The sequence below is a fragment of the Opisthorchis viverrini genome, assembly GCF_000715545.1.
Source record: "Opisthorchis viverrini unplaced genomic scaffold opera_v5_47, whole genome shotgun sequence".
Classification (NCBI taxonomy): domain Eukaryota; kingdom Metazoa; phylum Platyhelminthes; class Trematoda; order Opisthorchiida; family Opisthorchiidae; genus Opisthorchis; species Opisthorchis viverrini.
The window spans coordinates 1,657,968-1,681,845 of record NW_008751702.1 but is presented as its reverse complement, the minus strand read 5'-3'; the positions used below and the strand labels follow the sequence as shown (position 1 = coordinate 1,681,845).

Here is a 23,878-nt window from a genome sequence, read left to right as displayed (position 1 = left end):
TTGCTTTCTTTTACCTCCGGGGCACAAAAACTATCATATGTTTGTAGGTGCACAGAGCGATTAGGCACAGCAGCTTTCTTCTAGGTTGTGGATTCACTATGGTATCAGGCGTTAGATGCTATCTTTTAAAACTCCACATCAGTGAGTATGACAAATATCAATGCAATCCGGCCATCAGAGAAGCCCCAAGTGTGACAGAATGCAAAAATTTCCATATTTTCCAAGACAGCCAGTATAACGTAGCAATCGCGTTAGCATGGGATCACCACAGGCCTACTGGAGACGTTACAAATGTTCCAAAACAGCAGTTGGAACGAGATGGAAGACTTATGTGGCAAAAGCGACAAGTTTGGTGCACACTTACCCCGAGTCGCGTTGTATCCGCTGTTCGGAAAGTTTCTTGATTCAAACCAGCTTTGGATAAAACGTTCAACTTCTTTTCGATCAGTGACCTGGAAGTGGGATTGACACAGTACACAAGTCGAAATATGGCGAATTCCAATCTAACTTGGGATCTGGTGGTAAAAAAACACCAGTGGGCTGTGACAAACTCGATGAAGCTTAGAAAATTCGAAGAAGCCCAGGAAATCGATTTGATGTCAACATTAACCCCGGTTCGTACTCAGCTATGCAATAACAAACGAAGTCTGAAACCAAAATGCATCCACACAGCCGATAGTACACAACTAACGCCGGAGTGATGTAAATGTACTACTATATTCTAAACGAGTTATACTGTTTTCTGGTTAAAATGACCCAGTACAGTTCAACATACATCTCACTGTAAATCCTAACATGCCCTAAGAGAACTTTAGAAATGTCCCAACATAAACCAAACGGTATACCGAGAGAATATCCGCTACGTTTCGAATTTAATATGTCACAGACTGAACAAACACACTAATTTCACATGGAGATTTCCACTGAGATATCTGCATAACATCAGTGAATTACAACATAATGTGCAGGACGCTGAGACACGATATCCAACGGCTCTGCCAGACATTTCAATCTTACTTCTATCTTGAATCACTACTTGCGCAAAAGTTCAACAACCTGTTAAACTTTCATCTTGACACTGTCCCAATGTTCGGTATCGGCCAAAGAATAGGCATACCGTTTAAAATCGCTAATCAAACAGTTTCTTAGGTAAGGAAGAGCTCCTGTCTACTTTCTATAAATTGGACAATGCAGAAAACGTTCGCCAAAACGCTGTATCTTCCAACTCCACTGGAAAAAACGCCATCGAAGACAAGGTCATGCTAAACAAACAGTGGCGCTGAATGGGTGTAACATCTGCGATGGCAAGGGCTTCATCCTGGGACAAATAAATATTTACTGTGAGACACACGGTAAACCTTAAGCAAACAAGATATCAATCGGGCGGAAAGTCGATTGTTTGCATAACAGTGTTAGTGATGAGCGGAGGTTGGAGAAAAAGCGAAACGCTTTGGGGAAAGTGATACAAGATAGCTTGTGCTTTAAAGACAGACAGGTGTTAAACGGTTGTGCAACAAAAACGTTGTTTGTGTAGCGAACAACCTGAGAAAAAATGAAACAAGAACGGAGAAATGATTGTCCAACTCAGGTCTGCAACGCAGTTTAACCAGAGATCACTGCACTGAGTTAGATTTGAATACATAGTGGCATTTTAAAGCAAAAATACTACTATCTACACCATCAGTACATTACGAGGCTATTGATATCATATACATACAGATCGTTAAATGTTCAGATGAACGCGTTGTAAGGTTAGTGGTTTCGGGATTAACAGAACACAAGTTTCGCTCGGGTTTTTGCATTTTCACACGCGTCCTATCTATCCTATCACTCTAAAGCCCGAATGTTCTCGTCCTCCAAGTTCTGCTAGGTACCTCAAGTTTCTTTTCTACGTGATGAAGCCGGGGTATAAGAATCCGATTCGCCTCAAACAATTTCACTCAGTTTGTATATATCTTGTTTCTTCAACAGTGTCCCAACAAACCATTAATGAGACAGTTTTGGCCCAATCCACCTGAACCGTTCTATACTGTGAACCACCAACCGCATTGGGCAGGGATAGGCACAGTGATTCGCTGACTGGATGATGCGGCTAACCCGATTAAACTAAGGATAGCCGATCGGCGGATATCTGATTGACAGTGATAATACCTAATGAAGAACGGGATAACTCGTGAGTGAAACTCACGCTACTTGCCGCCCTGTCTGGCTCAGGCTACTGGCCTAAAATAGATATATGCTTTATATAACATAGTTTATTCTCCATTGCACATTAGAAATAAAAATTCATTTGCCACAGTTAAATGTGCATGAGTCATTGACAGCAAACCAGTCGTCGGCTGTCGAAGAATTTTCAGCAACGTTATGAGTAGCGTGTTCCATCAAGAAAATATACTGTGATACATAGAATGTCGTTACAACTAAAATACGAAGCAGCCTTTGTGCAGCATAATCAGCTGAAGAATATAGCAAACGAGAGACTGGCGAGGACTCAGCTAAGCCTCCCGTTATCACAAACTTAGGTTGCAAATGAGTACGTTCCGCCCAGTGCGTACAATTCAATGTTCAAGTAAGGCGCGGATTTGACGGAAACCTAGGGACTGTGCCCACTTGGTGAGCTCCAATGAAGTATAGACTATCAGTAACTTAATAAGTAATGCTTCCCATCGAGAATAAAAGCAACTCATAATTTCCCAAAGTCTACTTAAACTGAAAGTAAGCTAGTCTATGGATTGAAGGTGCAAGTTCCTAAATAGGTCGGAGTGGAATATCCAGATGTATCTAAAGTGTGAATCAGGAAAAATAAATAGTGACCCTAAATGATCGACAAAGTCGTTCAGCTGTATCATCCTTTCGATGCCTAGCTGCCATGCCACTAGAAGGAAGCACAAGGGCTGAGATACGACCAGGTTACCCAGGCCTAGACAGGGGAAATCGAGAGGCAGAGGTCGGGTTCAAACCGCAGACCTTCCGGTCAGCAAATCCGCGCTGACCGAGCCACCTAGCCCTTCAGAAGGAGGAACGGCCGCAACACCCGGTGTACCCAGATAAGGAGAAACGGCCGCAACACCCGGTGTACCCAGTTGGTCACCCATGCAAGTTCTAACCGGGCCTAATGTTGCCTTACTTCGGTGATTACACGAGAACCGGTGTTCCCTACATGGTATGGCCGCGGCCAAAAGCTCATATAAATCTATTCGGAGGTGTACATGCAGTTCAGTGTGTGACCACATACAATACGAAATTCAAAGAACTACGGGAAGAAGCAAAAAAACTTGCAATGAGTCGTAGAACACATTGCAAATCTAAACCGCAAAGTCGCCATCAAAACTAGGTTCGATGATAATCCAACCAGTCTTTATAAAAATGATGAGAAAAAGTATGAGAAACGCACCAGATGTAATCATCCGCGGTGCCTTCGGCTAGGAGGTACCTTACGGATACTGAATCCTGCTGGCCAATACGATAAGCCCGGTCCTCAGCCTGTACCAGCGCACCGGGGTTCCAGTACAATTCCGCAAATACAACCAAGCTGGCTGCCGTCATGTTCAGTCCTAGGAACAGTGTGCAACAGGGGGGAACGTCAGATATCGCGATAGTTTAACGCTGGTAGCGGGTAAACTAATAGATAACAGCCAAGAGGATTAGCTACTCGTGAAAACGAGCTACGTGCGAGGAAATGTCTTCACCGAATATAGTTGCTAGAATGTAAAGGGGATACTGCTGGTACATTTCAAGGCAAATGCTGATTGGATAGATAGGTGACGGTGTAGAAGTTTGCTATTTTTAAGGATGAATAATGCCGTTGGTCACATGAGAGAATTTTAACTTGTGGGTGCGATCAGAGTGATGGGAGCGCACTCAGAAAGAGTTATTACAAAGAACTGATGCGAACAACCGACGTGGCCATCATGAAGACGAGTTCATTACAGATGAACAAAGAGCTGAGATCTGACTTATGGATTGGATGAGTTCGGTATGACGCAGAAATGATAACCTATGATTCTGAGCTACCTGGAAGTAGCTCAGTGCCACAGGCCGCGCAGGAATGACGGATGTGGACACCACGGCTGTTTTGTTTTCATGTTTATTGTATAAACGTCTTTGAGGGACACAAAGACATGCTGTCAGAATGAAGCAGGAAAGCACGGTCGAATCAAGACAAATCAGACGGACGAAACGAATGGTAACCAAGCTAAGTTAGCTTAAAGACGTATATTTAATCCTTTTGGCTAAAAAGTAACGCAAGTGGCAGTATACGCACCCAAGAATCCACACGTCGATGATACACACCGACTACATCGCGATGTGTTGTTCAGTTAAACAAGAATGGAAAAATAATAGCACAGCTATCTAAAGTAGATCAGAAAACAGCATTCAGTTTCAAAAACAGGTGCATTTATATGATGTTAAAAATTACATCTTAATTCAGCTAACTACCAGGTCGTGAATGCAAACCCATCTTCTGAAAGGACAGTCCAAGAAAGTACACTTTGGTGCAGAGTATCTGTAGTCTTGTCCAGATAGAAGCACAGTTCAGTTGGGGATTACGGTTAAACTCGACTAAATTATTACGCAAATATTGCTTGCTTCCTCACGCCACTTTATCCTCCCTACCTTCCGCGGTTTCCAGGTTACCAGGTGCCTCAAGCGAATACTGAGAATAAAAAACCTCTCAGCTGTAGCACCTTCCAGTGCCCAGCTGCCATGTCACCCGAAGGTTGGGACTGGCTGGGATACTGCCAGGTTGCCTTAGCCTAGACAGGGGAAGTCGAGAGGCAGAGGTCGGGTTCGAAACACGGACCTTCCGGTCAGTAAATTCGCGCTCTAACCACTTGGGCCTTACCATATCCACAAACTTCCGGAGCATTCCTTGCTCAGCGGGCGTATTAGGGAAAACGGACAGATCAGTATCAAATGCGTCCTGGAAATCCAGGAATCCTAAAATTGTGAAGGCTGGATTCACCTTCATCATTTAAGAAATGTACGCCATCGATAGTTTCCAACAAGGGCCAAACATATAAGGTGCTTCTTAGCACGCATTTCGTACAACAAAATCCAGAATTTGACGTAGTATGCAACAAATCCTCATGAAATATCACAAAACTCCGAAACACATTGTCAGAACAAAATGAACGTATGCAAAAACGGAACGAATTCCAATAATGTTCCTGAGCCTCAGTCTAAAAGAAAGTTGATTCCCCTTAGCACTGCAGTTGGGAGTGAACGAAAGACGGTTTTATATCTATTCATTCACCTCCAACTTGATCTACGTTGGAAGATCTCTAAACGTCACAGAACAAGGTTGAGCAACGCGATACAAGTCTGATCTGCTGCTTGTCGTTTGAGGCACCGGGAAAGCCAACACCGTCACTTGAAAACGGACATGTTCATTTGCTCAGAAGCCTCAGGTGAGGTGAGTCCGGCTTGCAGTGGTGTGGTACTGGTAAGCGTGACGCCTCGGATGCTCGACATCCCAGGGTTCAAATTTTAGCAGGATCAAGAACCTGCAGTACAGTGAGGTCTAATGAGACCGGAACTCTAGTCTGATGCGCCATAAGGGCAGGAAAGACCAGAGAAGAATTATGTGGATGAAACTTTTGGGAACGCTGTAACTATCCACAACTTGTTTGACGCCGAAACTTTAGTAATCCTTCCCTGGAACGAGCCTCGTTTGGTGATGGTGTTTTCGGTGAGTTCGCGAATTCGACAACAGATACATGCGATGAAAAGACCACTCCTCCAATCCTCCAAAGACCGAATTTTCGCACCATCGTCACCCCATAATTTGGTTTTTTCGTTTGTTTTCTACCCGTCGCAGGTAAAACTGAGAACAATGGGTGGGGGAACACACCCAATGCTTCGTTCAGCGTATAAAACCGAGTAGCGCCTCACCGAATGTCAATACAAAACACCCACTTTGTACTTTTAGTGTATTTCTGGACGACGTATGCATGTCAAAGCTAACATTCGGTTGCTCACGAATGTATAACAAACACGTGTTCAGAACGGGACACAATATTAGTGTGAGTCTTTTTGTGGCATGACGTAACGTGTTTATGGTAGCTAATTCATGCATCAATCTGCAAGCGCTTCGTTAGAACAACATCCAACCGGGTGGCAATTTTTGCGGGAATCTCGAAGTCCGATGGAAATGCACACAACACAAAAGGGCTCGACAACGAATCCAAACATCATTCATCCGCTTGATTTCACTGTTGCTTCCTCAGACTGTTAGGGGCGTCAGTTAAGCTCAAGATGCCTGTGAGTAAATTGACATGGCATTCGTGGGTCAGGATGGTTAAGCAGCATTAAAATATACACACACTAAGTAGGTACATCCGCTGTACCCCTGTTTCCATTCAGTGTCACAAGTCTCCAAGAGGGATTTGACAGGCCACCACTAATTCACTCCGCGTAGCAGTACAGCGGTCCAGAGTCCGACTGGCTACTGTTGATATGCCTTTTTCAGACAAACGACAAACGTTAGCACTAAATTTGAATATTAATTGCGATTCGGTGATAAGAGTTCTAGTTTTTTCAAAATCATTTGGTGCCAGATCAAGCCAGTGTGACCCAAGGAGATGGAAAAACGAGAATGAAACGAGAATAAAAGTCGAAAAATCAATAAGGTGTTTCGCTGATTGTTGCCAAGCTGGTGCAGCGCATACGCAAACTGCTCTGAAGCAAAAAGAATAAACCAATTGCCCATGAGTGGAGTCAAAGCCAGCTGACATCTAAACTTAAGCGGATGCGAAACAGTGCCAAATTCAGTAAGATTCGTTATTGTATAGTTCGGTAAACTTTATCAACAGTTCATAACCAGCAGAATCCACGGTGTGCCATCATACGGACCACCATCTCTGAAACAGACTGTTTCTTCGTTCACTTGGGACGATCACTCTGAGAGGTGGAATGATGTACCCAAAACGCTTGTGGAACAGAATGACTCAAAAGACCATAACACTCGAGTTTGAACTTTACTGTTGTGTATTTACAAGATGTCGTCTAGTTGGTTGGTGGATCTAGTATTGGTAAGACATCGGTTGGAAGTTGGGTTCTATGCTCATGAAACGCCTGTGGGACACGTGGCCCTCTGTGAGCCTAGCTGGAGACCTCGTGAGATATGGTGTCAGTTTCTATTCCGACCGTCTCACTATATGCAGATCAGATGTTTTTAGCCGTATATCGGCATATCCTTTGCATCGCTCACTCTGTTTTTCATTTCACTGCGCAGTTTTCTTCAAACAAAATGAGGTGTTTGTATGAGAGTGAAGCACCGGTGTTCAGAAACAGATCTACGGTGTTTGATTGCCCGGATACCAAGCCACAATCCGAATGTGATAAAAAGATTCAGCGCTCACTTGAACCGTTCAAGACTTACATCCTCAAATGGCCTCTCATTAATTGGACACATACCAAGAGTTTCACGCCTATCTCTTCAAAAAGAGACAGACTATTTAAATTTGATCGTACATCCACTGACAGTGGAGTGCCAAGCCATCCACCGCTTATCCTAGTTCAACGACTAAAAAGCTCAACGAGCGAATAAGGATAAACACCAATCTTATTGACTGGTGACTACCATGTTCCGATTGAACAATCGCTATCTAGATCCAGTTCACTTCGGGCAGCAATATACCCACAGCCAGTGCGGAAAACCGGACCTAATCAACTGTACGGTGTGTGAAAACATTCACCTGGTTGAGATGTGTCATTTTTGCAAGAGTTAGACTCTTAGGTTGGGCGGTGATCAGATATAACAAAACACTTCCAACCAGTTGCCAAAAACGACAACAGAACGGCACGTGTGTAAGACTTGTCGCCTCTCCCCAACCTAAAGAATTCAGACCTGATAACCCTAATTGTGTACCCGTGACTTATTTCGATATCACACACACTTTGGGGGCAAACAATAAAGTCACTATTTCAAGCTAAATTCATCCAAACCGACACAGCAAAACCTTTCGTTAACTTTTGAAGCGCATCTGACCGATGCATCTTCCGACGTCTAAGTGGGACGAATCTGCGGTGAAAAAAGCATTAAAAGTGATCAAGCTGGCCAGTGGTCTAAAAGCTAATGATACACGTTTCCATCGAAATGATTGTGATCCCCAAAAGTAACACGAACAACGGATGCTCGGAATACAAAAAGTTGTAAACAATCACGTGTAAGAGGAGACTTTTAATGCACACCTGTGCCTGCAGCCGTAATCGATAGCAGAGCGACAAGACAGTTTTCTTCTTCTTGGAATTTTCTACATACGACGGAACGCTGCTCAGAGTTTGTTCGACCATCGATCCGAATGAAGTCAATGGACTGGAAAGTAGACCGAAGGTGGAAATTTACCAATGGAAAAAATAACATCATCAAGGTGAAAACCGTATCAATGGAATATACAACAATACGTAAATTGGTTTCGTCGATATCAGTGGGGAAGTCAAGTTCGACAACCCCGTGTAACTGTCTCCTAATTTCGGAGAGTCAAAGTTCCAGATGATGCATACGTTAGACTTCGAGCTCCTCAAAGGGGGTTCTAGTACATTCCTTGGATAGCCTGAAAGTGGCTCAGAATTTATACGCGCTATAGGCTGTATAGCAGCTGCGCACCAAACAGGCGCGTGTAACACTTCACTAGTACCGTGCAACGTATCCTGTACGACGATTAACAGTTAAAAACCAAAGCGTCTTAGAAAACTGCGTGAACCTTTCACCACAAAATCAACACCGGAAGACCCAAGTCATTTGAACCTATGAGAGGCTACTTGCATAGGTCGTTGAGGAGAAATGGCACCGTACCACGTGTAACTAAAGTCTATCTATCATCTATCGTCAACTGAAAGTTCAAGCACACCTCACAAACTCACCTTTTCCATTAGCAAATTACTCAAAGCATCCAACACCTCCGTGTGGTGTGCGTATACCAAAAATTTCCTACCAACTTCGACTAAGTCAAGTACATATTGTCTGAAACGATAAATTAGAACCAATGAGAAAAATGTCGCAAATGTCACAGGCCAATGAATCATACGCAACAATAGTTGCTACAGAATATTTGTGTCGAAGCACACAGAACGCACCAACGGGCAAGTACGTTGGGCGACTGGTCTATGGTATGCCCACAGAGAATATAAACGATGGTGTCCTTAACTACCGTAATAGACACCACGAGGGAAGTATCCTACAGCCTAACCAACGGGAATGCGTTCACTGAAGCCCGAAGGCTGAACTGAAGGCCGAACATGCAATCCTCAGTTGTCGGATAAAAACGTGAAACCCTCAAATAGTACACCATGTTCAGTCACTCTTGAAACAAGAACTCCATCATGTAATTTGTACGGGTGCTCGAATTTGATGCTACCGCTTCCTGCGGGTGTCATGGCAGTTGGGCACCGGAAGCGTGTTACAGCTGTTATTCAACCATGGGAATTCTCGGGTAGAATTGGATCGTTTTCTCCCCAGGCTTGGGGAAATCAATGCAAAGTCCCGGGAGCGACTAGCTGTCTGTTCGAGAAGCCATTTCACTAATGAAACCAGATGAGCCTCGAGGTCACTTTTCAAGTGGGTAGGCGGAAAATTCAAGTAAGGCAAGTGATAAATGATAATAAATTAAAATGAGATGGAAACGGTGACGGAATTTTGCCACCAGTTAGTCTCATCCGATGTTGGCTAGCCTTCGGATAAAACTCAATTTGCAGATTGAATGTGAGGATGCCATCAGTACATGCCAGCATGGGATAAGATTATTTGTAAGTGTACGATTCATGTCTGTATGTGGGCTGGAATACTACCAGGGTGCCCACAGCTATACAAGACGATTAGGGTCCTCAACCAAAGCATTTGGCTCAAAATCCTAACCGCGAGGCAGCGGTGGCTGGCGTAATACCGTAACAGCAGCCTACATTCTTAAGAATCAATTCGCCACACATGTTGTAACCCACAATCTGGAGGACCAGGAGACTGCGTTGGTCATATCTCTACCCATGAACCGACCTGGTAAGACAAGCTCTGTGAGTGTAACAAATATACCTCCCAAGTTTAGCCTAATGGGTTATGGAGGTGCACAAACAGTCACGTCGCGGTAAGGTCAAGTCTCTTCGCGTTTAGTGTGGTTGTGAGCCAACAACCGATTCATAAAACTTGAAGTACTGCATATGTGTAGTATCAGAGTCAAAATGACTTCAAGTTTGTTCAGAAACTGCAAGTTTTTTTCTCTCCTCCGCCAGTGTATGTTGAAATTTACGCTAATGATTGTACAAGGTCGTTTTCAAAGAACAAACGCGTTTCGTGTCAATGTTTGCTCAGGTCAAACCGTGAGGCACCAGTCGGGTAGAACTTATCCGCAATCAAATACGACCTAATAAACACCACAACCTTGAGGACAGCACGAGTACCGTTTACCCGGAAGTCCCAGTGTTGAACTCCAAACCAGTGAGACCACAATTCCGCTCAAAAGTATCATTTCTACATTGGCCCCAGCAACCACAAATAGAGCAAAATAGTACCAACTAACTTACTGTAAAGCAGGCACCTTTACCGATGCTGTCTCGTGAAAATATTGTAACATCGCAGCACGTCTCTCATCTGACTGAAGTGTAAAGCAAAGATTGCAGTTGATGGAAGGGGAATAAATTCGCGCTTACAGGCAAACTGGAAGTGACCATCCGTTTGGCGTGGGATTTTAGTCGACCGGCTTTGATGACGTTCGGATCTAAGACGACTAATTCACGTCGTTTAGGAGGTAACTGGCTGAGGACATCCGACTTTAGTCGTCTAAAAAGAAAACAAGAATTATAATCTTATCCCAACAGGAAGCAATCATACGGTGAAAAGCAATAATAAAAATCCAAAGCAGAGAAAACAGAGCGGCCACCGTCAGTGCGGGCCGACTAACCAAAGATATGGAACCCGTCTTTGGTTGCTTGTGGAAATTAATCAATCGCTATAGTCTGTTTACAGAAAGATTTCCACACCACTTCTTAAGAATGTCCACCAATAAAAGAAGGTAAAACCAGATGGTCTGGTAATTTTGTCCCGGGTCCAAACACAAATTTTGTCGCAAAAAGGCTAACATAAACCACGAGGTTTGAACGGACTGCCAGATCCAATGACACACTAGCGAGTCTATCTTGAGAAACTTTTGTAGTGCTTGGCGAGTAAATCCACCAGGGAGATGCGGCAGGTACCGTGTTTCAAGCACAAACTACTTAAGGACAGCCAGTTGTGTGATGTGGGGCGAAGTCGTGAGTATGTTAGCGGATAAAGCTCCAGGCACTTTTGTGCAAATCGTTCCAGTGGTTCGAAATCACATCAGTCGTAGTCAAAATTAGTTACTTTTTGTGAACCGTGAGCATACTATTTGTAATTTATAGCTGTATACACGTGCTTGACACCGCGCTCTGTTAGTGAACAGCTGAATTCATATTCGTGACGGATGGAAAGCGACGATAAGTGATTTACAACATTTGAAACAATATAAAAGGACGAGATAATTCCGAACACCCTAGATAAGTTTGTTTGGACTCAGAGGAACAGTTCAGACTGATAATTAAGTAGCGTGGAGTTCATCATAAAACAAATTATGGGCACTTACCTTATCATGATCGATTCCTCCAGGATCAATTGCAATTCCGTCATATGTGAGCATCCGGTGTAGTCCCAGCCCCAAGGACATTCTTTTGCCGCACAATAACGTAACCCAAACTCGTGAAACCCTCCAGGAAACAGGTTTGGAGCAACACCCGAAATTTGCGAATATAGTTCAGCTGGTCGAGAAACCGCTGGAGTGCCACTGAGCAAAAGAACTCGCTTTGTAGCCTGACCGGTTGGTACCGAAAGTGTGAGGGATCAGAAATACTAAATAAGTAGTACAACACCGATTACGCGCTGTAAACCTCACGTAAATGGATGGTCGACAGCTACTCGCGCCACCCGGTTGATGACACCATGTGGTATCCGCGTCCATAATATCGGCCCGGGTCACCTAAATATCTACCCTCCTCAGAAGCAAAAACACGCGGAACGAACCACCGTACCCACAGCGAACAAATAAGATGTGTCTTACTTCAGTGTTTACGAGTACGAGGACATACCAATGCTTGTTTTAAAACTGGGGGCTTTTCGTCAAAATCCTCCTTTTTGTCCGTCGATTTTACGATTGCTTTAAACTCAGTCAGGAAATACGAAAGATCGGTTTGACGTCCACATTTTAAGTTTCCCCGTCATAATTTGTTTCCTAAGAACCCCTCTACAATGAGGACTTCAAATGGAAAATGAAGCTTTCCCCAACAGTGTTCGTAACTGACCAAAGTGTCCTAATCTGGTAGGCTTTAGTTGCTGCAAGAGCAATCTAATTTGGCACCTCATATACGTTTGGGCGGCCCGCTAAAACCAGACGTGCTATGGTGATCGGCAATCGGATAACTGAGAACGCTAGGCAAGTTCCAATTGGAACAGCCAAGCCACAAAAGAGAAACCGCTAGCACAATATACATCAAGTAGGGTGAACAAAACTTGATAGAAACGACTGATTTCCTGTATCAAATTACAAACCGTTCCCGAGAACTGTCTTAATACCTATGGAAAATCAGAATGAAAGGTTTTCCCTCGAAAGTTCATTCTTTGAATCAAGTTTTAACGGTGAGGCCCTCCAAGAAAAGTTTCGTCAACTCCTTCAGATGTTCTACTGAAAGGGAAAAGCCATAATGTGAAAACACGTAGTATAAAGAACACATAATGCGTGTTCGTCATTATGGAATGACTCCTTTGAATGCGTCGAAACTTCAATCAAAAGTACTTGCCTTCAGTAGAGGAATGGCAGCCTTGGTACGGCTCGTTTTGCTATTCTTTAGAAAGTGTGACTCATCCTGGGGAAGAAAAAGGGAAATTTATCGTCTGAAATACTACCAGATGGCAATTAACGCGTTGGAGAAAATACAAAATCTAAATTAAGCTTGAAATGCAGGGTATAGCTTTAACCCATATACACTCAAACCATCATTCAAGCTGAAAAAAATCACTTCAGAATTTAGCACCAAACTTAACGAATGAATGTCAAAAAAGAGAGACCAGATGGTGTTCTGTATGCACATTTTTACCAACATCGCTGCATTACTTACAACGAAAAGAAATATTACGAAGCAGTTTACTGGCCCATTACTCGATCTACTCGACCCTGGATATTCATGCCAACTATAGTTCAAAAAGTGGCTGTAGGTAGCGGAACATTAGTCCCTTGTATAAATCTACGAGTATATCTCGGGAAGCAAAAAGAGTGAGGCTGTATTAAGAAGGTACCGGATAGTCAGTAGTATGGTTAGAAACGCATGAGTAAAAGATTATCACGGTATATGATGGAAGCTTTCGAGAACGATTCCCCGGAAATCCACAGAGGGAACGGGGAATGGTGATTCGGAATTGCGGTTAGAATCTATAAGTGATACATTTAAGATGTGGGCAAAAATAGTGTTAATCCACTTGTTAGGCAGAACCAATTAGAGCCTCGCAACAAACATCCATCGGACAACCACTGGTGCAAATGGTGTTGTGGCGCTCGTGACATACTACAGAGCGAAGTAATGTATACTCAAATATTCGAATAAAGCCAATATGAGGAGACTGCAGAAGGTGTGGACACGGAGATGGAAGGCATAATCACATGAAATGCTCCAGGTTTCCGAACAACTTGGGTTGAGGCGCTTTGATGGTAGCAGATAGAGAAACCAGGCGGGGCACATATCTACACGGATAGTTTACAACCACCAGAACAAGAGTAATGTTCTAAACAGGCCAAAAACAATGGTCTTACGCGTCACCAGTCCCCCTCATCACAGATATTCCTTGGCGTAAGTTTGGAAACTTTCTGATCAGAAATGCCTCGTGACGGAACTAGTAAATCGTTTAATACACTCATTGTTAAATTGAATTGATTTTAACGGGAGAAACGAATATCAGCCGGACGTTTACAATCTCCTACATGCTCTTCAAATGCACATGCTGTATAAAGGTATATTCATCGGAAGATATTCAGCTATTGCATAATTTCACCTACGTACAAACTGGTGTTCAAGTGAAAATAGAGACTGAAGCAAACTGGGGAAAAAAGCCTACCTGATGACCAAAAAACACGAAACTGTTATTGAGCTGCCGAAGAGTTTTCAATAACCTTAAAGTTAATGTTCTATCACGAGCAAGTTCTTTTGTTTCTGTTTTTTTCAACGTAAGTAATATGGTAGTAACAAAATGGAGTACGCGTAGCTAAAATTTGGTCTAATATTCTTGCGTTGCTGGTCTCGTGAAATCCGCTAACTGCAGGCAAGATATCCTGGGAACTGGGTAAGTCTTAAATTCCAATCAAAAGAGCCCCGTACAGATGAAACATCGAATAATTTAGAAATACGTACGCTTGTTCCTCCAAGTTGATAATATTATTTGGAATAAGAACGGTCGAAACTTAGTGTATGAAGCTCCATGCCTGTTTACGAAATGGCACCATGAGGCCTTTTGAAGCATCAGCATAGGGACAATGTTGGTATTGTGTTGAAATATTGTTACCTCGGGTGAGTTTATTGGTTGACGAGCAGGTGGCTGTTGATCTGTTCGCCCAGCTTGGCAATCGGCTTGCAAACGTTTCGTCACCATACGAGGAGACATCAGTGCGCAATTAAGTGGGTACTTCTTCTGGCCTGCGTGTGTTTACATAGCGTTCAAAAGCTATCTGTTATCTTTTGACGTGGTTGACTACTTGAAGTTTAACGAATTTAGACTGATGATGTCTCCTCGTATGGTGACGAAACGTTTGCAAGCCAATCGCCAAGCTCGGCGAACAGATCAACCTCCACCTGATAAACGACCAATATGGATAGTTTCCCTGTGTGAAGAATCCAAGACAAATAACTTTACTGGCTAACTAGCAGTACATCATTGGTCATCTATCCCTCGAACTGCTTTGGAGCCGGCAAAGTTGTATGGCTATTTCTCAATTTTCGTCATCTCTAGTTTATGTAAATACGTTGTGGTTCCAAATACTGGAGGAATGCGACAAGGTTGGGTACTTTCCGGGCAAATGGGTAACGTTAGTGACACACATGCCACCGAAATCGGGAGCAAGCGTCCGATGATAGAATCTGTCCCCCTGATGTACACCCAGAGGAGACCCAGAATAACAATACCTGCTACTAAGGCAACCTCTGCATCATATCCCGGATAAGCGGCCAGTTGGTGCAGTTTTCACTCAAAGCTGTAGTAGACGAAGAAATTGCCAAGAAATGACCAACTGGCTTCCCTGCAAGTCTCACGCCTTCTATTCTGATAGAGAGGTACAAGGTATTGGGAGCAAACTACCACCAGGTAGACCATCTTGGGGATAGGAGTTCTCTAAGGCTATAATATATCCTATCCTCCTTGTATACAGGGAAATTGTGTCGGCGAACAAAGTAAGCTAAAGTAAACGGAACAAAGCCAACCCAAGGTATATATTTGTAATGCACTACTCATAAGGTTGCTGAAAATCCGTCGACAGCCCGCGGCCGGTCTCGACATTTTCGGGGCTCATCAGGTAGGCTCAGTTCCCGAGTTTCCGTCAACCGAGAGATTTAGCTGGGTTCCAGGTGAGTCTCGGAAAACCAAATTAGTTTGCAAATGTATATTCGCCAACCCAAGGTAGTTCACCAGGAGAGAATCGCGTTGGTCTGCAGAGCAGAATGGTTTGAGATGAAACAAGCTACTGAAAATTTGGGAGTAGTGTGAAATAACGCCATACGGTCGAGACAACTGAGGTTAACCTATGTATTGGCCACAACAAATGGTTAGTCATGGTGTAGCATTTTCTGTCCATGCAGTGACGCACTCACCATGATGATCACACCAAAATTGCACAGTCTGAGTTGTTCAGCATGTTTAGCCATCAGGTCGTAGCTGATTATCGTTATCAGCTTAGTTGTGTATTGATTGATCCCTTCCATATCACGACCGTTCGCCACAACAAGGATGTCTGCCGATGTGATGCGTAAGGGTCCCGACAGCCAGCGCATGCACTGATCACGCCAAGAAAAACGCACAGATGAAGGAGCGACAACCAGTAAAGGCCAGTCGGAACGATAGGCTGCGGCCACAGCCAATGCCTGGATAGTTTTTCCTAATCCCATATCATCGGCCAAAAGTACGCGACCAGATCGTGCCAAAGCCAAACTGAGAAAAAGATAAAACCGAAATGGTAGGGTGATATGGGTTGGAAATCCTGTGCTAATGGAACACGAAATGCCAGTCTTATGTGACAATACGAGGAGCAATCTGTTCAGTGTGCGCACAATCACTGCTCTGAAGAATGGAATCCACACAGGTTCGTGAACCCTTATCTTCGTGCACCGCTACATCTGCTTCAGAAAGACCTAGGGACTAAGAGTTCGACGGGTGGAGTAGTCCTTAACATATCATTTCGCACAAAGAAAAATACTCACCCTCACTGAACAGAACTCGTTAGCCAATCAAAACCGAATAAGTAGCCAAGTGGAAAAGCAGGCGAACAGGAGTCTCAGTATCCACAAAAAGAAATCCCGAATGAATTGGGTTTGAAGATTAAGTCATTCAGTCGTGGATAATCAACAGCAGAGATGACTGTTAAAGATCTACGGCAGCCGATATCGAAATAACAATGAAATATGCTTTGAAGACCCAGAAATCATTCGAGAAGAACAAAACCAAACTGCAGAAAACTGAGAGTAACGGAAAGCGTTGTCTGGTGTCTTGCAGGCCGTAAAGGCAATGCCGCAGGTGACCACAAGGAAATTTAAGCAGAAAAATGAAACGCATTTAGTTTGGCAGAAAGCAGGGAGAGAATTTGATGTGGTAACAATATACAACTTGACTGAATCAGGATTCCACTCCAAGCACACCAGTACTCAAAAGGTATCCTCGACAGATCGGTTCAGTCACTAAAGGACCAAGAACGCGTGTGCTCATTGATTAACAATTAGGTAATGTCCGAATATGTACTTCACTCGACCAAGGGCCAGTAACCTGCAATGATGCTGTTTTTTTACTTATTTCGTTGTTACCTGCGTACGCTCACCAGAACCTTCGATAGGCATGGACGCGTTACTCGGTACCCTAAGGTGGGTTGTCCTGTGACGAAATCGTTCGCAGGCTCCCAGTGGTGTAAAAGATGTGCCAAACTAAGAATATGGGCGAAGAATACTCAAAAACGCCTCAGGAATGTTGGAATATATAAAAAGCAAAAAACTTTCTGGTATGAGACGAAACATTTCAGAAAGACCTCAGGAAAAAGATATGAACCTGGTACGTCTCTGTTTACAGCCAAGAGGTAACGAGCAAAAAGCCCGTAAGTCAGCCCTCAGCCAACAAATACCAACAAATGAGGAAACCGTATTTGCAGAGCTTTCAGTATTCGGAGTTGTCCCTAAAATCCATTGAACTAAGTGAGCACACCCTGAGTTACTGCCGTGGGAAACAGGTCAACCGGCAATGGTTAACCACAAAGGATGGAAGTAAGGACAGATACCTGATGGAATGAAGTTTACAGAGGGAGTAACCTAGTTTGCACGGAAAACGTCCGCGTTGTTAAACACGTTTGATTTGAAATGGTTTATACAATGCATGACCTCTGGAGCGAAACAGATAACACAGTGACAGTTACGTGGTCTTTTCTAGAAACCACTATTCTATCAATATTTCAAGAAAATAGACTACCAAAAATTGATTCTACAGAATAGAAGAAACATAACTTATTTTCACTCAGAATAAGACAGCCTGACGAATGATGGTTAAAACCTGGAGAAAATCACCACTCAGAAAAATCCTTAGGCACAAACTCTTAGCGGCTTCTCCAGGGAGGTCGTTGCTAAAAGAAACCTACTGACCAGTTCCAAGCCACCCCAGCTATGACGGCCCGAAATTAAACGAACCACAGTTCACGCAAGAAACTACTCATGGTTGACGACGGTGAAAGTAATTAACCTGAACTAATTGGACAGAAGAACGTGCAGAGAATTTAGTGCAAAAATGTAATGTAAAAAATACATCAGCTGCCCACCTGACGCCCTCTCGTTGGAAAGGGAACAGAACACGAACCAAGTCAGCTGGGAGATAATCTGAAAGATTTTTAACGGTTGAATTCCCCTCCACAGCTTCCGACGGGTTCGAAGAGAAGGCGGATTTAAATGTCTATAGGAAGCAGTCCATGGAAGCTCTAGGCAAGGTTACCTTGAGAACAGCACTCGGAAGACCATCTATAGCAATTCCAGGCATTGCCTTAGCTCTGCGAACTAAAAGGTCTGGTAAAACGGAACAAACAATAAGAACGAACCGAATTCGTTATAGTCCGTCAGCCCGAAAGACCATTTCCTTGTGGTAGGGTCTGGAAAGGAAATGATACGCTCGTATCAGCCTTTCATAGATGCAGTAAGCGAGGGAACAAAGTAGTACACATCAGTCACTCAGCAAACAATGTTTTGCGACGGACGATAATACTAAGAATGCGTACGGGTAATTCACATATTGAAAGTCATTGACTCACTATACTGCCGAGTGGGCATGCTTTTATAAAGCTCTGAAAGGCCAGCGTGATAACGAGCCTGTACCTCAAAGGTTGACCTGGATGAGAGGTAGCAAACAACTGTCACGACTGGTACGTGAGATGAGGAAGCTAAGCTTTGGTTAGTTGGTTGAGTGACTCCCTTTCCCATCGTCACGGGCTTGCCTGTCACCGGTCGATTCAAACTGTTGAGAGGCATGTTTGACGGGACGAAAGTTCTTGCCCTGTGGTGTGCTGGAATCCTGGGCATTTTGTTTGTCGTCGTTTGGGATTTCACGAGGGTGCTTAGAGCAGAAAATACAAACACGCTGTGATTAGGAAGGTAAGACTTGACACCACTTAGGAAAGTCTGAAACGAAGAAGTTGATTATAAACATTCTACGGTGTCATGCCAATTCAAACTTGATTCACGAAGCAGTCCGCCTGAAAATCATTGAATATAAAAATTGTCAGCAAAAACACCTTTCTGGTGCCTAGCTGCCATGCCACCAGAAAGAAGCACGGGGGCTGAGGTACTGCAAGGTAGGTTGCCAGTAGTCGATATGCCGAGGTTGGGTTCAAACCACGAACCTTCCAGCCAACAAGTTCACGCCCTAACCACTGAGCTATCTAAGTGAGGCGAAATTCAGGCCCCCTTTGTAAGTCACTGCATGTCAAATGAGACAAACACCTAAGAGGATAAAAACCCAGTGCTCATACACTGGGTCTTGTAAAGGACTGCATCGCTCAACTTTGGGGACTCAGGATTTGCCAGTTCCTAGCTTTCTATGTAAGGTACTGCAAGGTTGCTAGACAGTAGTCGATATGCCGAGGTTGGGTTCAAACCACGAACCTTCCAGCCAACAAGTTCACGCCCTAACCACTGAGCTATCTAAGTGAGGCGAAATTCAGGACCCCTTTGTAAGTCACTGCATGTCAAATGAGACAAACACCTAAGAGGATAAAAACCCAGTGCTCATACACTGGGTCTTGTAAAGGACTGCATCGCTCAACTTTGGGGACTCAGGATTTGCCAGTTCCTAGCTTTCTATGTAATAAATGAGCAAAACCGAAGGTACTCACGTACAGATATTGCCACTCCAAGTTTTGGCCACTTTCGTCAAATCCTCTGTAGGATGGTATGTTAATTGCCTCATTGCAATAGATACGAAAGCATGTCTTTGGGTCACAAGGAACAAAGCATGAACGTAAATGGTGTTTGAATCCTACCTCAGGCGAACAGCTTTGAAGGCTATCAGCATTCCTGTCGCCATCCGGAGCATAATTACTGCCAGAGTGTCTGTTTGCTGCTGGAAGCTTTTCCGCCAACTTAGCTCGATACTGATGGACTTCAGAGACGCTTTGTAGGTGGTGAATTGAAAGGCCTTGGGCGAACCAGTACGCTCAAGAAAAGAAAGCAAACAGCCACAAGTATTCGCACAGCGGCTTCGTCAGAATTAAGTTCTAGTTCAATAATGCAGAATGAATGACAACCCTGTGTCAAAGCTCTCCATTGATACCTCGTTGCCACGTGGTCCAAATGAGTCCAGGGCCGGTTTGCAGGCGGCCTCCAGGTAACATGGTGAGCGCTAGTGATGAAAGTTCATGATAGCAAGAAACGGATGTTCAGTACATAATTGAAGGAGTCACTCCCCATTATCTCCAAGATGACCTTCCGGACTTAGTTCGTCAACCTGAGCATTCGTATCACCTGTCGGAATAACGACATGTGTATTTCTTCCGGACCGAAGCAGCCGGCATAAGTTGACTTTCTAAGCCTAAAAGCTGGCCTCTGTCGGAGTGTATGCTGACACGACAAATAAACTGCTTGCTGTCGTGGAATGCACTAATGGAAAGAAAAACAGAGCCTGAGAAGGAGACGTCTGTGCCCAACTTAACAGGGTACGGCCATTGAAAGCCGGAATGTTTGAATTCAGTGATTTATTTCAACTTAGTTTCTGGGCAAATTTTATATAAAAAGCAACGGTTGACCGACAGCCCTATGAGTCAAAACGAATTAACCCAGAAACACGTGAGGAAGGGTCGGTGAATGAAGAGCTGTAAGGGCAAATCATACTTGTTGGGTACCCAGGCAAACGCAGGGTTGGTTGGGTTAGACCACTGTTAGTCTTTGGCACAAGTGTGAGGCAGTAGAAAGACGCAGGGTTTTGCTAGGGACTCCTTTCCCACCCTACCCCAAAAAATCTAAATAATGAAGCAGCGGTTGTTAGGCTTCTCATTAGGCCTCCTACCGGGAGCCAATGACTGCACAGTCTGACCCGCTTGATGGCATGGGACTTGCCTGGCCTGAAAGCACATCATTTTAATCACCCTCAAAGACAGAAACACCAGTCTGGACAACAGTGCTTCATTGCCGTGCAACCATAAAGTTCGTCTAATGATCGAAATACACTCATTTGCACACAAATTTGTTTTTGCGAGTGACTCACCTGGAACCCAACAAAATCTGTCGTTTATGATGTTTCCAGGCAGCCTCATGTTTAATTTGCTACGATATTCGAGATATCGCAATACATATATATTCGTAATGCGCTACTCATAAGGTTGCTGAAAGCTCTTCGACAGCCCATGATCGGTTTCGCCATTCGTGGGGCTCATCAGGTAGGCACAGTCCCCAAATTTGTTTGCGAATGAGTGTATTTCGTTAATTTTGTGAAATTTGGTTTCAAGTAGAACATAGGGTTGACGGAAATTCGGGGACTGCGCCGTGGGCTGTCAAAAAACTTTTAGCAACCTTATGAGTAGTGCATTACTAATATTCGTCTAATTATATATGAAGACCTAGATTGAAAAGTTGAGAAAAAGAGTGAGTGGGGAATGGGACCTAGTGTTGGTCTATGTCAAGCAATCAGAATTGCCTGCACCTCCATCCGCTCAATCAGACAAGCTGGAAAGAAAATGACAGCACGAACGCCAGTGACATCGATTAGCCGCAATTTCTTGCAATGTCTCAAGCGAAGTTTAGGTGGGGTCCCGGGGACCCCATCGTTGAAGGCATACCAACAACCCCTAAACTTTTCGTGATCTCTTCCAGGCCCTTCTGCCAAGTCATACGTTGTCCATATTGCAGTTTGCGCCAGTCTGAAGGAGGCACGGAGAACACTCATCTCGGTAGACGGTGTTTCGGCATCAGTAGCACATGGCCGAACCATCGAAGTCAGTGGGGTTGAAGGTCTTCCCAGACTGAAGTGTCTGCCGCACAACCAAATGCCCGGTTTATAATTACCTCGTTACTGAAACACTGAAGCTATCCAAAACCAGCAACACTTCTGTGGCATCAGTAGTCAAAAACCTGAAAATGTCTTACATCATCTGCGCGCAGAGGCCGTCTCGAACCCATACAACAACGAAGCCCTTACTGTAGCCTGGTACACCCAACCCAGTGACAAGCCTTTTCGACGCCGCAAGTGACGCAAATCAGCAAACGTCATTCGAGCCTTTGAGATTCTTGCAGACTTCATCAGACACGCTTCCGTTAGAGCCAATAAAGCTACCAAGGTAGGGAAAATTTTCCAGTCTCCAGTGATTCTCCTTGAATTGCAAAGGACGAGTTCAGAGACCGCACGTTCTGAAGCATGAATCTGCACTTCGAAAGTGCGAGACGCATGCCGAAAGATGGTATGATGGTGGTCAGTCTATTCAAGAGGGCATGCGCCTTGATTCGTTTTTTTTAATGAGGGCGATTTCTGTGTATTACAGATCGACAAACCTCGCACCATATCGTTCAGCTGTAACACACCTTNGCAACCTTATGAGTAGTGCATTACTAATATTCGTCTAATTATATATGAAGACCTAGATTGAAAAGTTGAGAAAAAGAGTGAGTGGGGAATGGGACCTAGTGTTGGTCTATGTCAAGCAATCAGAATTGCCTGCACCTCCATCCGCTCAATCAGACAAGCTGGAAAGAAAATGACAGCACGAACGCCAGTGACATCGATTAGCCGCAATTTCTTGCAATGTCTCAAGCGAAGTTTAGGTGGGGTCCCGGGGACCCCATCGTTGAAGGCATACCAACAACCCCTAAACTTTTCGTGATCTCTTCCAGGCCCTTCTGCCAAGTCATACGTTGTCCATATTGCAGTTTGCGCCAGTCTGAAGGAGGCACGGAGAACACTCATCTCGGTAGACGGTGTTTCGGCATCAGTAGCACATGGCCGAACCATCGAAGTCAGTGGGGTTGAAGGTCTTCCCAGACTGAAGTGTCTGCCGCACAACCAAATGCCCGGTTTATAATTACCTCGTTACTGAAACACTGAAGCTATCCAAAACCAGCAACACTTCTGTGGCATCAGTAGTCAAAAACCTGAAAATGTCTTACATCATCTGCGCGCAGAGGCCGTCTCGAACCCATACAACAACGAAGCCCTTACTGTAGCCTGGTACACCCAACCCAGTGACAAGCCTTTTCGACGCCGCAAGTGACGCAAATCAGCAAACGTCATTCGAGCCTTTGAGATTCTTGCAGACTTCATCAGACACGCTTCCGTTAGAGCCAATAAAGCTACCAAGGTAGGGAAAATTTTCCAGTCTCCAGTGATTCTCCTTGAATTGCAAAGGACGAGTTCAGAGACCGCACGTTCTGAAGCATGAATCTGCACTTCGAAAGTGCGAGACGCATGCCGAAAGATGGTATGATGGTGGTCAGTCTATTCAAGAGGGCATGCGCCTTGATTCGTTTTTTTAAATGAGGGCGATTTCTGTGTATTACAGATCGACAAACCTCGCACCATATCGTTCAGCTGTAACACACCTTCCAGTGCCTAGCCCGAAGGAAGTACGAGGGCTGAGATACTGCCCGGTTGCCCAAGCTTAGATAGGAAGTAGAGAAGCAAAGGTCGGGTTCGAACCGCAGACCTTCCGGTCAGCGTATTCGCGCTCTAGCCACTTGAGCCATCTTGCCATTTTGCAAGCCGGAGAAAATGAAGATGGAACGTAATAGGAGACACCGGAAGGTTTGCCTTTTTCGGAATGTATCCTGTGACAAAACAAACTAACCGTCCATAAAGTTCACATTTTCGCTCTCAGCCGACGGAACAATAACAACAGCTGCAGGCGGCCAGCAAAAAAGCAAATTTAATTTATTAATAGTTTCTACTTGGTTCCGCATATGCACTGAAATTTGGTGGGGACGTGCCTACTAGTGAATGGCCAAACAATTGTTCTTTAATTTCAAACTGCTCAATGAGCATCCGATAATTCATCATCATCAAAGACAGCAACATCAGTGTGGGCACTGATGCTTCACTGCCGTACAACCATAAGGTTCGTCTAGTTATATTATATATATATATATATATATATATATATATATATAATTGTATTAA

The 23,878-nt window shown here is 44.1% G+C and overlaps 1 protein-coding gene across 1 annotated transcript in view; it reads right to left on the bottom strand.

The window, feature by feature from the left end:
• T265_03304 (hypothetical protein) overlaps window positions 1–23,878 on the bottom strand; it is a gene marked incomplete at both ends in the record, with an annotated part of 34,933 nt that overhangs the window by 5,311 nt on the left and 5,744 nt on the right. The window contains 11 exons of the mRNA XM_009167750.1: window positions 365–452; window positions 3,395–3,554; window positions 8,197–8,320; window positions 8,869–8,968; window positions 10,519–10,589; window positions 10,645–10,774; window positions 11,595–11,818; window positions 15,853–16,189; window positions 18,051–18,181; window positions 18,221–18,282; window positions 18,534–18,835. Of these exons, the coding sequence (XP_009166014.1) occupies window positions 365–452; window positions 3,395–3,554; window positions 8,197–8,320; window positions 8,869–8,968; window positions 10,519–10,589; window positions 10,645–10,774; window positions 11,595–11,818; window positions 15,853–16,189; window positions 18,051–18,181; window positions 18,221–18,282; window positions 18,534–18,835 (1,729 nt within the window). The remainder of the gene's footprint in view (window positions 1–364; window positions 453–3,394; window positions 3,555–8,196; window positions 8,321–8,868; window positions 8,969–10,518; window positions 10,590–10,644; window positions 10,775–11,594; window positions 11,819–15,852; window positions 16,190–18,050; window positions 18,182–18,220; window positions 18,283–18,533; window positions 18,836–23,878) is intronic.